Source organism: Syngnathus scovelli, chromosome 13 (assembly GCF_024217435.2).
Source record: "Syngnathus scovelli strain Florida chromosome 13, RoL_Ssco_1.2, whole genome shotgun sequence".
NCBI classification, from domain to species: Eukaryota; Metazoa; Chordata; class Actinopteri; order Syngnathiformes; family Syngnathidae; genus Syngnathus; species Syngnathus scovelli.
Genome location: NC_090859.1, coordinates 15421619 through 15436880, shown reverse-complemented (window position 1 = coordinate 15436880; position 15262 = coordinate 15421619). Strand labels below are relative to the sequence as shown.

Here is a 15262-nt window from a genome sequence, read left to right as displayed (position 1 = left end):
CTACAGGAGGACTACATCGCTTCCGGTTTCTTCCTCGTTCACGAGACAATTATCAAACGTCGCAGTTCCATTCCAAGTTATTTTTATTAGCAAATGAAACAATCCTGTATCGAGAAACTACTCACGGTATGTTTTTTAATCCCCCCTCCCCTAAAATTAATAAAAATATACCAAAATGTTCTTAATTAATGACATTGATATTAGACCAGGTGATTTATTGCAAATCTAAAAGATTAGTAAACGCAACCCTCGTGAGGATAAGCGGTTCGGATGATGAATGAATGTTTTGCAAACACTTCTGCATTATGGTTTTAAAGTAGACTTTCAAGAGCGTTTGTGCCTGTCTTTTTGTCCAATCAGCGCTCATTCCCCGAAGAGCAGAAATGCAGCCAATTGGGAGGTGAGGAAGGCGGTTGCCAAGGGCAGGTTCCCATGGCAATGGCGGTGTTTCCGGGAGCGCACGTTCTCTCATTTCGTGTGCCCATTCGTCGTGTTTTTTTTTTTTATTTTCTTTTGTTTTTTGATTGTTGGAGACTTTTTCTCGGCAGGAGGGTCTTCCGGCGTGTTGAGCCGGTCAGGTGAGCCTAGTCGGGACATGACAGCGCTTAAATGTTTTACAATGCTAAGGAAGTTTTTTGCGCTTAATATATATATATATATATATATACATATATATATATACATACATATACATACATACATACATACATACATATATACATACATATATACATACATATATACATACATACCAGAAAGCGTTTGAAAGGCATCGCCCTGCTTGTGATTGACAACGGAGACGCTCTTGATGCAAATAGTTTGTTTCTATTAATAAGTGACAGGGACGAATTCGATTTTTTTTTTCCAAACGGAGGGGTGGTGGGCGTGGATGCAGGGTTAACGTGACGTTAATTGTGGTGGCGTCACAGATGGCAGGAACTTCCAGACACGACCGAGAGATGGCACTCAACGCCAAACGGCAGCTGACGTCATGCTCCGACCCGCTAGAGAGACTCCGCCTCCAATGTCTGGCCAGGGGCTCGGCTGGCATCAAAGGTCTCGGAAGGTGAGCGAACTTGAGAGCGATGCACGAGCGGAGCGGAGCCAAGTCGGCGCCAATCTAGTCTGGAAGCCGTTAAATTCCGTCAAGCCGAGACCACGTCGTTTGCTGTGCTTTGCTTTGGAGAAGCCTACGGGCGGGCACCCTCTGCCCGCGTGTCGGGTGCCAGTGCTTTGCTTTCATTTGTCCCCCAGAGTGTTCCGCATCATGGATGACGACGCCAACCGGTCGCTGGACTTGAAGGAGTTTCTCAAGGGCATCCATGACTTCGGCCTCCCCATGGACAGGGAGGAAGCGGCGGCCGTCTTCCAGCGCTTTGACCGCGACGGTAACGGCACCATCGACTTTGACGAGTTCCTAGTCACGCTGCGGGTAAAGGCGCTACACGAGCACGTCCGACGCCACGTCCGCTCTCTGGCGATTGACTGTGACCTGTGCCGGGCAGCCCGCCATGTCCAAGGCCCGCAGAGACGTGGTGATGCAGGCCTTCCACAAACTGGACAAGACCAAAGACGGCGTGATCACCGTAGAAGACCTGAGGGGCGTCTACAACCCCAAGTGCCACCCCAAGTACCAGAACGGCGAATGGAGCGAGGAGCAGGTCTTCAGGACCTTTCTGGACAACTTTGACTCGCCGTACGACAAAGACGGCAAGGTAGAAAACGCAGATGAGTGAGACGCCGTCCGGGGAGGAAGGCCACGCCGACGACGCTCGGCCCGACGTCAGCTCGGGTCGAGTTGAGTTGCGTTGACGAGCCGTGGCCCTTTTCCTCACGCAGGTGACGCACGAGGAGTTTGTCAACTACTACTGCGGCGTCAGCGCCTCCATCGACAACGACGCCTTCTTTGTCCTGATGATGAGGAACGCGTGGAGGCTCTGAAATGGTGACCCATCGCGGCGCAGCAATGCGACCGACAGGGTGGAGCCAAGGCAGGTCACCGTTGCCTACTCGCCCATCGCTTACGTGCGCATTTGCGCATAGAAATAAAGTGGAAAGCAGTCAGTGAGTGGAATGCATTCAGCGGTGGGTGGCCGAGACAACGGGCTCGTCCTTATACGGTCGACGAGCGAGCGAGCGAGCGGCGTCCCTCGGAGTCGCGGAAACCGAACCGCGACGTGCGTCATCCCATTTTGAAAGCACGAACGGCGGAACTCTTTGACCGTCAGGAAAACCAGAAGGGAACAAAGTTGCGCTAAGACTGACCACCTGGCTGGAAGCCAAATGTATTTTACAAAATGAGTACAAAGGTGGATTCGTGATAAAGGTCAAAGGTGGTCCCTGTAAAAATTGGTCCTCGTGTTCCCGCGGATGGGAAGTGAGGTCAGACCCTGACCAGGAAGTGCAGTCCCAGCGAGGCGGGAATATGGAGCGTCTCCAGGCCCAGCGAGGACGGCGCGTACGGGAAGAGCAGCGGCAGCGTCTGCTTGGTGTCCACCAGCAGCTGGGAGGCCTCCTTGGCCACGGCCCCCTCCTGAGCCTCGCCCGCTTCGCGCTCCTGGAGTTGTTTCTGCACGGACACGCTCGTTACACGCTTGCTCTGCAAAGTCTGACACGCTTGCGCTTTGAGCGAATGACCTGTATGTTCCTGATGAAGGCGACGGTGACGCGCTCTTCAAACTCGTTGAGTGGCGTGTACAAGTTGAGGATCTTGACTATCTGCGCGCGAGCGAGCACAAAGGCAGAGGAGCTCGTCATCAGTTGCCAGGGGGCGAGGCGAGAGTGTGTGTGTGTGTGTGTGTGTGTGTGTGTGTGTGCGTGCGTGCGTGCGTGCGTGTGTGTATGTATGTATGTATGTATGTATGTTTGTATGTATGTATGTATGTATGTATGTATGTATGTATGTATGTATGTATGTATGTATGTGCGGCAGCGCCACCTGCTGGGAATTGAGATCAGTGCAGAGCGAGCAGATGGCGTCGGCGTCCTGCGAGGTTTTCTTCTTGACTTGCAGCAGCTGAGCAACTTGAATGATGGGACAGAGCGTCTGCGCCGCCCCAGTCTGGTACAACTTGTTAGCGCGCAGCCATTCTTCCATCTGGCTCGTGTTGTACCTGCGCGCGTGCGCACGCACAGCACAGTCATTGACTGACCTTGCCTGACACATGCGGAGCTGCAGCAGCATCATCATCATCGTCATCCTCCTCCTCCTCCTCCCCCCACACTCTTTCAGTCACCTGAGCTGCATGCCCGTGCTCCAGGAGCAGACGTCCTTCCGCAGCAGGATGTTGTTAAGCGTGACAGCGTTGACGCAGTGAAAGAGCTGGCGGACCACCTGGCCGGCGATCTCGGGGTCCAGGCCGTGCTCTCGCATGATGCCGTCAAAGAGGCTCAGCTGGCGGATGAGCGCCCGCAGCGTGTAGCCGCCAGACGGCGTGCCCTCGCCGCCGTCCCGGTCCACGCTGGACGAGCGGTTCCGATAGCCGGCGGGCTTGACCCCGGCCAGGCTGGGGATGCTCTCGCTCTCCAACATGGCCGACACTGACGAGACACGACGACGGGTTCGGTTGGACGGGCTCCGCGTTTGAAAGGAATACATGGGGTCGCAAAGAAAGCGCTGACCGATCATAGGCTGGATGGCGGCCTCGGCGATGCGTACGAGCTGCTGGTAGATCTGAATGGACAGGTCGCTGAGAACCTGCCGGTACTCGGTCAGGTCAAAGTTCTTCAGGCAGTGCTCGTTCTGCTTGGCCGTGTTCTGAACCACGAAGGCCTGTGCGGGAGGGAGGGAGGGAGGGAGGGAGGGAGGGAGGGAGGGAGGGAGAGAGGCGAACGTTCACAAGGCGGCGCCGTCCGCCGTCGCCACCAGGAGAGGCTCGCCGTGGCTCACCTCGTCTCCGCTGTATTGCTTGAGGCAGTGCAGCAGGCGGCTGGTGTTGGCCAGCCAGAAGGACGTGGTCTCAAAGTCCTCGTTCCTCTGCGCACAGCCAGGGTCAGGCGTGGTGCTGGTCGGGCGGGGACGTAGGCGTGACGGGCTCTCACCTTGAGGACGCGCTTGACGGCGTTGATGGTGGCGGTGAGCAGAGACTCCACCTTGCCGTCGTCGTTAACGTAATCGGCGTGGCGGACGCACATGAAGAGGATGTACGCCGGGAGGCACGGCACCGTCCCAGACAACATACTTGGGCGCATGTCTGCAAAAGACCAACAGCGAGCGCCTTTCCTTTCTGCGCGTCATCTACTAACCCCGTGAATTTGGGCCGGAGTCCGACTCGTGCGACTCGGGCTCTCCTCCTCGCCGCATGCTCTTGGAACGCAAGATGCGTGGGGAGGAAGTGAGCTCTGACCTGTGACGAGCATCTGGATGAGCAGAGGTTCGTCTTCCCGGTCGTACTCCAGCATGCCCTCAAAGTCTTTCTCCTTGCGTTGAAGCGTCACGTGACGACCCAAGTCGGACTTGGCGCGACCGCCGCCGCGACTCGCTGAGAAAAGGCGCCCGCGTGAGTGCAACGGCACCGGCCGGGTCACGTGAGGCGCTCGCTGGCTCGCTCGCTCGCTCGCTGGCTGGCTGGCTGGCCGGCTCGCTCACCTTGCAGCTCCTGGACTTTCTTCATGTAGATCCTAAGCTGTTTCTTCAGCTTGCGCTCATTCTTCTCTAGTTTCTCCACTAGTTCCTTCAGGTCCTGCGCGCAAAACGTGACAACACGGGCCGTCAACGAGGCGGCCAGTTATCAGCGGTCTTTTGATGGTGCTGACCAGGTTGTCGTCAGTGAGCCTTGTGATCTCCAGCTGCACGCTGTACTCCAGCAGGGCCTGAGGCGACAGGGATGTGGCGTAGTTGAGCGCCTCCTGCTTCCTCTCCACGTCGCCCTTCAGCGTCTCCATCTCGGCCCGCAGCGCCTCCACCTCCTGGCCGTGCTGGCGCGCTTGAGACTGAAGCTCGTGCTCCATGAGCCTAGCGCACAAAAAGAAGGAGGAGGAGGAGGAGGAGGAAGAAGAACGGCGACCCGTCGGATGCCACGTCGGGGGAAGAGCCGGAGAGCGAGGCTTAGCGCCTGGAAACCTACTTGTTGGACTGGCACACTTGCCGGTAGAGCGTCAGAGCCTGGTCCCTGTCTGACGGCAGCGTCGCCACCGCGTCGACCCGCTCGCCGCTTTCCGTCTCCTGTGACACGACAGCGGCAGCCGATAACGCACAGTGGCCCTCAAAGCGCCCCAAGCCGAGCGCAATTCCATCTTTGTGACCCGCAAGGCTTTGGACTTACCAGCACCTGCTGCTGCTGGTGCGTGGGCGGGGCAGCGCTGACAAGCTGCGTCTTAAGCATGACCACTTCTTCCTTGCGCGCGTCCAGCTCCTCGTTGGCCGCCTTCAGCTGACTCATCAGGACGTGGTAGCCGTCACGGGGCGCCTCTTGGCCCACGCTGCGACGCAGCTCCTCCAGGTGCTCCTTCAGCTGCCTGTTCTCCAGCTCCAGCTCCTCACGCTGCACTCCCGTCAGCAAACAGGGCCGTGACCACACGCGCGGAAAAGCTTCATGGACTCCAGGTTACCTTCAGGTTATTGTAGGCCAAGTCAGCAGCCGCCTCCTCCGTGAGACTCGCCGCCGCCACAGCCGCCGCGTCTACGCTGTCCTGCAAGCAGCATCCATCCGGTTGGGGCACAGGAGTGCCTTTGATTTTGAGGAGGGGAGGGCTAACCTTGTTTCTGGCCACCTCGTCCATTTTGTCCAGGCTGGCTTGCAGCCGCTTCCGCTCCTGTTCCAAGTCTCGCACACGCTTCTGCAGCTTGACGAAGATGCCGATGTCCATGGCCGCCTTGTCCGCGCCAACCTCCTGCGGGAACAACATGGCCACCATCCAGGTCAGGAAAGTGTGCGCGCGCGCGCGCACGCACGCAAGTCTCCGAGACCTCCACCAGCTGCAGGACATCATCGGCATCTCCTGCCTCCGAGGTGGAGATGGACGTGTAGTTGGAGTCCGACTCCAGGCTGCTCTGATTGGACGAGCTTCTGTGGTGGCCCGGCTGGAACTGTGCAGAGTTCGGAAGTTAAAGGTGCCCTTTCTCCCACAGGAAGCGACAGAGCATCCAACCTTGGCCAGAGAAACTTCCTCCTTCAGGTTGTCGTATCTCTGCTCGAGTGCAGAATATTCCTTCAGGAGATTTTGGTAGCGACGTCGTTCGGCGTCCATCTCAGCACGTAGCAAGGCGCTGCCCACGTCCTCTGCAAGCAATGCCGATGAGCGTCGGTTGCATGGCGAGGCGGTAGGGCCTCGCCTCACCTCGCCCCGCCCTGCCCCGCCTTGCACCGCCCCGCCTCGCACCGCCCCGCACAGCCCCGCCTCGCCTCGCCTCGCCTCGCCTCGCCACGGGGCTGACCTTGAGCGCGGTTCGACTGCTGTTTGATCTTCTGGTTGAGTTCTTCCTTTTGGCTCTTGAGCAGCGCATTCTCCTCCTCCAGCTCAGCGACTCTCTGGCGGGAAAGACGCCGCGCCACACCCCGTCACGCTTCTGCTAGCGGGCGCGGAATGGCGGTGGGCGCTCTCACCCGGGTCAGCTCCAGCTTCTCAGTGCGGTGGCGCTCCTCCGTCTGGCTCTCGTGGGCCCGAGCCCCCTCCAGCTCCTTGCTCAGCGCCTCCAGCTCGGCCCGCAGCGTCGTGAGCTGAGCGGCGGCTGCGGCGCCGCCCTGCTGGCTGCGCGTCTGCTGCAGGTGCTGCAGCTGCTGCTGGACCCGGCTGAGCTCCGTGCCCAGGCTGGTGTTGGCGCGCAGGAGCTGCTCGTTCTGCTCGCGGTACTCCTTACCCTGCGCGAAGGCCACCGACATTGGCCGGGAAGGAGGAGCCATTTGGGCGGCGAGGCGCTACCTGCTCGTCCATCTTTATCTGCAGCTGCACGATCTTGTTCTCCATGCCGGCGTTGAGCTTGGTCAGGCGTCGGGCCACGGGCGCCTCCGTCTTGAGCGTCCGGAAGCGGCGCTGCGCTCGAGAGCGCCTGAAGGCGCACTGCAGCACCACGGCGGCCCGCCGCATGCGGCGGTAGCGGACCCTCTGCAGCCAGCCGCGGACGCACCTCTGGATGACCAGCGCCTTGTGGTGCAGCATGAACTGGCGACGAGCGCAGCGAGAAAACGTCACCGTGCGTGCGTGCGTGCGTGCGTGCGTGCGTGCGTGAGCAAGCGCTACCTCCTGGAAGATCCTACGCGTGAACATCCCCCGTGCAAAGGCCTGGATGGTGACGGTGGCCCGGCGCAGCTGCAGGAAGGCGCGGCGCTCTCTGGCCATGCGGTAATTCTTCTGGCACACCACGGCAGCGCGCGTCAGCCGCAAGTATTCGGCGTACCTGGGGTCAGAGGTCACAATAAATGGCTTTAGAAACGCTGGCCGTGCACCCCTCGGTTTTGCAACGATGAAATGCAAACGTCCTTCCAAAAAAGGGAGAGCAGGTACATATGTGTGTGTGTGTGTGTGTGTGTGTGTGTGCGTGCGTGCGTGCGTGTGTGTGTTTGTGTGTGCGGAGTGACCTGCGCGCCAGGTAGCCTCGCCCGTATCGCTGCAGCAAAATGGCGGATTTGCGGATCTTGCGGTAGCGCAGTCTCTGCAGCCAGCCGCGCACCGTCTTCTGAATGACCATGCAGGCGGCGCGGAACTTGTCGGCACGCAACTTCTCCAAGTAGGCCACCTGACCGGCCCGGAAGAAGATCTTGCTCTTCCCCAACTGGAACATGTCGCCTTCCTGGTCCATCCATCCATCCATCCATCCATCCATCCATCCATCCATCCATCCATCCATCCATCCATCCATCCATCCATCCATCCATCCATCCATCCATCCATCCATCCATCCATCCATCCATCCATCCATCCATCCATCCATCCATCCATCCATCCATCCATCCATCCATCCATCCATCCATCCATCCATCCATCCATCCATCCATCCATCCATCCATCCATCCATCCATCCATCCATCCATCCATCCATCCATCCATCCATCCATCCATCCATCCATCCATCCATCCATCCATCCATCCATCCATCCATCCATCCATCCATCCATCCATCCATCCATCCATCCATCCATCCATCCATCCATCCATCCATCCATCCATCCGGCAAGCAATTAGCCCAAAGCGCTGGCACACTTTTGCCGCTTGTCACCTTGATGAGCGTCGCCAAGAGCGTCTGGCACACCGACTTCTTATCCGGGCACGACACGTCCGACTTGCGCATCAACACGCGGTACCTGCTGAAGAAGTCGACGTAGGTCCACCTGCGCACGCAGCACACGCAAGCTTCATTTGCCATGGTACCAGTTAAATCTGTGGATTTGCCGGCCGAGCGATAAAAAACGACCATCGTCGACCGATCCATCTTCAAATCGATCATCGCTCGCCCTTCCGATCATCGGTCCGATGCGTTTTAAATCCTCGGTCAACGGATAAGTGAACATATTGCATATTGTCGCTTTCACCCTCTGGAGCGGAAATCAAAGTGGACTGCTTGCTTTTTTACCAAAATGGTGGAAAAGAGAGCGGAAGGAGGAGGGCATGACCTGGACGGGTATCCGGCGGCGCTGATGCGGATGGTCTCCAGGACGCCGCACGCCCGCAGCTGCTGCACAGCTCGACCAGAGTCAAACCTGCAAACGCCTCGCGTTATCTTAGTTAGCTCAGATGGAAGGCGAGGAAGGCGAGGGCAGTTGTCGGGGCGGGGCGGGGCGGGGCAGGGCAAGGCAAGGCAAGGCAAGCGGGGCGGCACTCACGAGAAGGCCTGCTTGTCGTCGTTGGGTTTGATGCAGCGCACGTAGTGAGGCGTGGTGGCGTTGAGCGTCTCCATCAGAAGATGCAGAGAACTGCGGAACTGAACACGTACGTCAACACCGGGTTGGGGCCGGGCCGGGCCAGCTGGCATTGCTCACCTGCAGGCCCACGCTCTTCCTATGCTCTTTGTTGGGCGGTCTGGGCGTGGATTTTGCGGGCCGCACGTTGACCCTGGCCGATTTGGGGCCGCCGTCCTCGGTGGCAAACAGGTCGGCCACCAGCTGAAGCTGAGGACGCGTCGGGTGGTGACGTGACGCGCTTTGGCAGGCGGGCTCCTCTTTCTTTCGAGCCGTTTTTCCGGACCGGGAAGCTCACCTTACTGGCCTTGAGGATGTTGATCTGCTCGTCGTAGACGGTGTCGCGGTTCTTCTCCAGGAAGCCGGCGCACTCGTACGCCACCTGGGGGTCAAGAAGTTCAGACAGGCGCTCGCACGCACGCACGCATGCAGTCTTTGGATGCTTTACAGCAGCACTATTTGCAAGTTTGCATGTGAGCGCTGAAAATTGAAAACGTTCAGTCAAGTTGATCCAAATATCAAACCAAATAAGCCGTTGGCCTCGTTACACTCACCTGATCGGCAAAATGGACGATGACGAAAGCAGAGTTGGACATTCGAGGCTTCTGAAAGTGGGCGTTGGAGGAGTGCTGCTTGTACAGCTTCTGGGCCCAGTTCTGATCCGTTCCTTTGGGGACCTGCGAGGCCGCCGAGAGCGAGCGCGTCAGACGCGAGCCCATCCCGCGGGTTGGGACGAGAGGCCACGAAAAGCAAAAGTCTATTTTGTTGAATCATCACACGAGCACAACGGTCACAATGTCGTGGCGAGAGGCCACAAAAAGCAAAAGTCTATTTTGTTGAATCATCACACGAGCACAACGGTCACAATGCCGTGGCGTGCCAGAACCGGAGAACAACGCGAGGGGAAAATGACGAGGAAGAATGCCAACGAGCCCACTGACTTTGCACTCCTCGTCCAGAAGGTCAAGCACGCCCAGTCGCGCCTCAATCAGGTCGATGCACGGCTGGTTGTCGTGGAAATCGATCAGGGTCCACGGGATCTGCTCCTTCATGTACTCCTCCTGCTCCAACTTGAACACGTGCTGCGCGCATACGACATCATCAGCACCCGCCAGGCCCGGCCGGCCTGTCCCGGCCCGGCCCATCTGGCGCCGCGCCTCACCGAGTTGAACTGCTGCTGCAGCTTCTCGTTAGCGTAGTTGATGCAGAACTGCTCGAAGCTGTTGACCTCGAAGGTTTCGAACCTGCGGGCGACAGCGCCGTCAGCCGGGAAGGGAAGGGACGGGACGGGGCGGGGCGGGGCGGGGCGAGGCGAGAGCCGGCCAGACGGCCGCCGTACCCGTAGATGTCGAGGACGCCAATGAAGGAGCGTCGCTCGGAGGACGCGCGCAGCGCCAGGTTGATGTGCGCCACGATCCAGTCAAAGACGCGGGCGTAGATGTGCTTGGCCAGGGCGTCGCGGGCGTTGGCCGCCCGCTCGGCCGACATGTTCTTCACGTAGGTCTCGCTGGCCGTGGCCAACTTCCTGTGGCACAGCCAGTGCTCCATTTGCGGGAGCTCCAGGCCCAGGAGCCGGCAGAAATGAGCCAGGTGCTCGTCGTCGCTCTGAAAGCACAACGGCCCGCCGTCACGTCGCCTGGCCATTTGCCGCCAGATGATGTGATGGCTCTTGTGGTTTGCGCGCCTCGGCTCAAGCCAGGGGCCCGAGAAAAAAGAGGAAACACAAGCTCAGCCGTACGTGCCCGCCGCTTTGCCAGGGGTCGAGAGGCGAGGAAGCCGACCGGGACGCCGGGAAGAACCAAGGAAGCAAGGAAGCCGGGATGCAAGGAAGCCAGGAAGCAAGGAAGCCAGAAAGGGAGGATGCCAAGAAGCCGGGACGCGAGCTCGCACCGACACGTGGCAGGACTCGCCGTCCCTCTGGGCGCAGATCTGGACGTTGCCCAGATGCAAGATGGCCGCCAGCACCCTGAAGACGACGTTCTGGCTGGCGTCCTTGATACCTGCGGCGCACACATGCACGCGTGAAGGACCACAACGAGGCCGTCTGCCCCCTTTCTTTTCTGAAAGGAGCTGTGGGGGGGTGCCGTGCCGTGCCGTGCCGTGCGGTGCCGTGCCGTGCCGTGCGCTCACCCAGCAGTCGAAAGGCCCGCCGCGTCCTGTCCAGCTCATCGGCGTCGTTCACGCCCTCGATGAAGATGTTCTCGCCCGCGGACGTGTAGGCAAAGTCCTCGGCGCTGGCTGGCAGTGGCGAAAGCACAGACGTCTGAACCTTCAAATTGAGTCGAGTCATTTGGTCCTGGATGAAGAGCACGGCGCCCCCTTTTTGTTTTGGGCAGGCAAAGCGGAGCACAGCCAAGCCGGGTCGACTCACCGAGGCCGAGGTCTCGCAGCTCCGGCAAAGAGGCGGAGGCGCACAGCTGGTAGAAGATGTGGTAATTGCGCTCATCTTCAGCCTGCAAGGCAAAAAAAAAAAAAAAAACGTCAGAGCGCACTTCCGGCCAGCTGCGCCGCTTGACAAAAGACAGCACGGCCGCCTGTCGGGCGGGCGGACCCACCTGAAAGACCACCCGCGACTTCTCTAGCAGGTACGTCCGCATGTTGGCGCCAATGATGTGGTAGCTGCGGTCGAAGCCGATCTCGATGTACTTGCCAAAGCGGCTGCTGTTGTCGTTCCTGGTGGTCTTGGCGTTGCCGATGGCCTGGTGCAAAGAAAGGAAGCGCGGGTCGAGCCGGGGACAGAAGCCGCCGCTTTCTTTCCGCTGGGGCCCCCCCCCAACCCCGAGGAGACCGAAAGGGGCTCATAGTGGACGAGCGGAGACCAGAGTGGACGGGCCGGGCCGGGCCGGGCCTGGCCTGGCCTGGCCCGGCCTGGCCTGCCCTGGCCGACCTCCGTGGCGCCACGACTGCACTGGTGAGACCTCCCGACACGGCGGCAGACTGGATGGATGCGGACTGACCTCCATGATGGGACTGGAGGCGAGGACTTTCTCTTCTACGTTGGTGTCGTTGGCAGATCCTCCCACAGTGGCAAAGAATCTCATGGCGTACTTAGCGGAGACGGTCTTGCCGGCTCCCGATTCGCCGCTCACGATGATGGACTGGTTCCTCTCATCCCTGGCGAGCGCAAGGCGGTGGGACGTGACGGCCCGCTGGCGCTACGTGACAACCCGCTGGCGCTACTGCCCGTCGCCGCACTGGCGCTAATGCCCGTCGCCGCGCTGGCGCTACTGCCCGCCCGCCCGCCCGCCCGCCCGCCCTCCCTACCTACCTGGCCATCTGCTTGTAGGCTTCCTCGGCCACGGCAAAGATGTGCGGGTCCATGTCGCCCATGTTGCGACCGCTGTAGGCGTTGATCACCTCCTCGCCGTAGATCTGCAGCTCTTCGTACGGGTTGATGGCCACCAGGACGATACCTGCGCTCGCACGAGAGATTTTCCGTCGCGCCCGCGCCTTTTCAAGCGGGCCTCCTGGGCCGAGCCCTGGCCACTGACCGCAGTAGGTGTAGATGTGGTTGGACTCGAGGAATCGCACTCGCAGGTTGTGCAGCACGGCGGGCTCGTGAAGATAGCTGAGCGCCGTCAGGTCGTTCTCGCCCACCAGGATGTCGGGGTTGCGCAGGAACGGCATGGGGTTGCCGGCGGGGCCCAGCGGGTATTCCAGCGGCTGCGAGGGCAAAGGCCGTTCCCGGTCAGGACTTTGTCCCCGGGGTGGGTGGGGTGGGGGGGTCGCCCATCTCACCGTGCCATCCTCCAGGCAGAGATGGAGCACCGACTCTCCCTGCTTGAAGTCTCGGCTGATCTCCGCTGCCCGCCACACGGTCTCCGGGTCCGGGATCCATACTCGCGTGTACTGCATGGAGCACATGTGTGCACAGACATTGGTTACATTTCATTGTTGCTGACAACATGATGCTGAGGAGACTGTGTGTGTGTGTGTGTGTGTGTGTGTGTGTGCGTGTGCGTGTGCGTGTGCGTGTGCGTGTGCGTGTGCGTGTGCGTGTGCGTGTGCGTGTGTGTGTGTGTGTGTGTGTTTGCGCGCTTTCAAACCTTTTCATGGCAATGTTACAAGAGCAACGCAGAGCAAAGCAAATGCATCTTCATTGTTGCTTACTACCGGTCAGAATTGATAAGAAACCCGATCGCGATCAATCTCTGCGAGTGTTTCCGTCGACAACATTGCTGTCCATTGGCTATTTCTGATGATTGGTGAGGAGACGGTCCTAAAAATGGCTCACCCACCGCTGCAATTCCTTCACAATGTTGTTGAGGTGATCATTTGGAAAGGTCGACGCTGGCAGACACGTTTATTGGAGCAAATAGGTTACTTCCAAAGTGTCAGTACCGTTGCGACCCAAGACGGCAGGTAGGCGCGCGCGCGCGGGCTCGCTCGCTCCCTCCCTCCCTCCCTCCCTCCCACTGGCTCGCTTGCTCAAAGGCTAGAGTAACTCAAGTACTCTTACTTGAGTAGTTTGATGGAGTGCTCGCTCTCACTACTCAAGGCAGCGACTTCCTCAAAACCGAGCAGAGTTGGGAACTATGGCGTCATCTTTCTTCCCTGTTTGCGTCGCCCGCATCTCACGGCAGGTGGGCACTAGCCGCCGCCGCCGCCGGTCTTTACTCAATCAACCTGGATCAGCGCGAAGCTAGCTAGCGACAACTTGTTTCCTCCCGAAGCAACGAACTGACTGACTTGTGGAGTGTTCGCTCGCTCGCTCGCTCGCTCGACTGGCTCACCTTCGTGAAGAGCTCGTTGACGGACATGTTTCTTGTCGCTCCTCGACAACCGCCAAAGTCCACAGGCGCGTGCGCGACGGCCAACCCGGAAGCCGCCGCTTCCCTTACGACAGGTGTATCGCGGCAGGTGCTTCCGCTATGGGCGGGCGACCTCCTTCCCTCCCTCTCTCTCTCTCTCTCTCTCTCTCTCTCTCTCTCTCTCTCTCTCTCTCTCTCTCTCCCTCCCTCCCCTACCAACTTTGCCTTTCTCTTCCAAAGAGAAGAGTCGACTTGAATTGACGTCAGCGTCAAAGTCCGTCCCGTCCCGTGTCGGAGTTTCTTTCGCGGACGGCACCGGGTTGACTTTGTTGACGTGCACGCGCATTGCTTAAAGCGGCAGTGCACGCCCGATCGCCACGCAGGTGCTCGACAGCCGTGCGTTGTGATTGGAGGCGTGCTGTGACGTCATCGCGGAGGTGGGCACAACAATGACTTATTTTTTTTAGCTTGGAAGTCAACGTTTTCAATGTTTTAAATTCTTTTGGTTTGATGTCATTTTAATAACCCGGTCAACCAACAAGTTTTATCCTGACTTTGGATAGAGTGATTGATTTTGTTTTTCTTTATTCATACTGTCCTCAACTAACCTTTCAAGTTTTCATTCTTTTTCATTCTATATTCCGGTTTGTTTACCTTTTAAAACTGCTATCAAGTGACAAATTGTAACTCTACATTGACTTTTGTTTTTTAAAACTATGAAGCTATTCTCAACCAGGCCTACTTTTTTCTTTTAAAATCCTAATTTAAAAAAAAAAATCAAGTTCCTTCAACAAATGAAAAGATACATCATTAATTACGAGCGTATTTAAATCACTCAACCAACTTATTAACTTTTTATATATATTTATAAATAATGTATGTATATATTTTGCCAGCAACATTTGACCTAAGATTCTGAGACTTCGAATCATAACTTTTCATTTATTCTTTACTAAACTTCAACTTGATTGTTGTTGTTGTTTTTTTATCATATTTTTGTTGACTTAACTGACAACTTTGACCTTGTTGATATATCTGCGTTGTTTTATCTCTTGGAAATCTTTTATTCGCTTACGTTTTGACCTTATTTGAATCACTTGAACGTTGTATTATTTCATCCTAACTTTCCAATGTGTTTTTTTGTAATGGTTGTTCCCATTTGAAATCAACCTCAACTTAATTTTGTTACTTTTCATTTGAACATATTTGGACTATTTCTATTGACTTTGAAGCCATTTTCGAGCTGTTGTTAAGAAAGTCGTCGTGTGCTCGCTCATGTTGATCCTGGCTTTCAAATCGCTTCCAGCCATAAGGAATGAAGCGAGCGCTTACCTTCTTGTAAGGGTTGTAGTGTGCGCTCATGTTCCTTCCTTCATATGTGGTCTCGACGTTGGCGTGACGCGTCTCGCGTGTGGGAAGCCGATCGCAGGACGAAAGTCTTTCTCCCTGAACACTCCCTCCGCAGGTATGAGCTCATTCCAGCCGGCCGAGCCAGAACGACTGCCGCCCGCCGCCCGCCGCCCGCGCTGCTTTTCCCCTCATGCTGAAGCCAAGCGTCTCGTCAGCGCCACCGTGTGCTTGACATGTGCCCTGCGCAGGATCCACGCGCAATTGCACATCCGCGCTCACTCTCGCAGCGTCCAACTGATTTGGACTGTTCGGAAAGAGACGGTAGCG

At 57.6% G+C, this 15262-nt stretch overlaps 2 protein-coding genes across 10 annotated transcripts; one reads left to right on the top strand and one right to left on the bottom strand.

Annotated features, from left to right (window-relative positions):
- The first annotated feature begins 3 nt into the window (after positions 1 to 3).
- On the top strand, positions 4 to 2064 carry capslb (calcyphosine-like b). 4 transcript variants are annotated; one of them, XM_049737779.1, is made up of 6 exons: positions 4 to 126; positions 361 to 578; positions 930 to 1066; positions 1255 to 1432; positions 1506 to 1715; positions 1840 to 2064. In XM_049737779.1, exons 3-6 carry the CDS (start codon positions 930 to 932, stop codon positions 1939 to 1941), a joined length of 627 nt encoding a protein of 208 aa, XP_049593736.1. In that variant the 5' UTR covers positions 4 to 126; positions 361 to 578; the 3' UTR covers positions 1942 to 2064. The 4 variants fall into 4 exon arrangements, with proteins under 4 accessions (XP_049593736.1, XP_049593734.1, XP_049593735.1 ...); XM_049737777.1 differs by having other exon boundaries at positions 930 to 1432; XM_049737778.1 differs by lacking the exon at positions 361 to 578 and having other exon boundaries at positions 16 to 126.
- Positions 2065 to 2249: 185 nt separating this feature from the next.
- myo5b (myosin VB) lies at positions 2250 to 15087 on the bottom strand. Of its 6 annotated transcripts, none has more exons than XM_049737738.1 (39): positions 14918 to 15087; positions 12573 to 12683; positions 12326 to 12497; positions 12103 to 12247; positions 11792 to 11948; positions 11390 to 11533; positions 11206 to 11287; positions 10965 to 11072; positions 10725 to 10834; positions 10174 to 10439; positions 9997 to 10078; positions 9776 to 9916; positions 9389 to 9511; positions 9133 to 9216; positions 8916 to 9044; positions 8760 to 8857; positions 8550 to 8636; positions 8156 to 8267; positions 7518 to 7729; positions 7180 to 7336; positions 6862 to 7101; positions 6546 to 6800; positions 6377 to 6470; positions 6091 to 6221; positions 5894 to 6028; positions 5698 to 5832; positions 5551 to 5631; positions 5265 to 5483; positions 5067 to 5164; positions 4756 to 4954; positions 4589 to 4682; positions 4347 to 4481; positions 4042 to 4193; positions 3890 to 3976; positions 3622 to 3772; positions 3237 to 3540; positions 2939 to 3113; positions 2638 to 2718; positions 2250 to 2569 (listed from the first exon to the last, which is right to left on the bottom strand). In XM_049737738.1, the coding sequence occupies exons 1-39, from the start codon at positions 14945 to 14947 to the stop codon at positions 2384 to 2386; spliced, it is 5502 nt and encodes a 1833-aa protein (XP_049593695.1). In that variant the 5' UTR covers positions 14948 to 15087; the 3' UTR covers positions 2250 to 2383. The 6 variants fall into 6 exon arrangements, with proteins under 6 accessions (XP_049593695.1, XP_049593697.1, XP_049593696.1 ...); XM_049737740.1 differs by having other exon boundaries at positions 5909 to 6028; XM_049737739.1 differs by lacking the exon at positions 14918 to 15087 and adding an exon at positions 13568 to 13737.
- Between the last annotated feature and the right edge of the window lie 175 nt (positions 15088 to 15262).

Bases quoted from the DNA above. Each gene is read 5' to 3' on its own strand.
- capslb (XM_049737776.2), top strand. From the start codon at position 278: ATGAATGTTTTGCAAACACTTCTGCATTATGGTTTTAAAGTAGACTTT. The intron at 579-929 runs GTGAGCCTAGTC...GTGGCGTCACAG, and splicing joins CGGCGTGTTGAGCCGGTCAG to ATGGCAGGAACTTCCAGACA. The intron at 1,716-1,839 runs GTAGAAAACGCA...TTCCTCACGCAG, and splicing joins CGTACGACAAAGACGGCAAG to GTGACGCACGAGGAGTTTGT.
- myo5b (XM_049737738.1), bottom strand. From the start codon at position 14,947: ATGAGCGCACACTACAACCCTTACAAGAAG. The intron at 9,917-9,996 runs GTGAGGCGCGGC...GTATGCGCGCAG, and splicing joins TGCAGCAGCAGTTCAACTCG to CACGTGTTCAAGTTGGAGCA. The intron at 4,955-5,066 runs GTAGGTTTCCAG...TTTGTGCGCTAG, and splicing joins CAAGTGTGCCAGTCCAACAA to GCTCATGGAGCACGAGCTTC.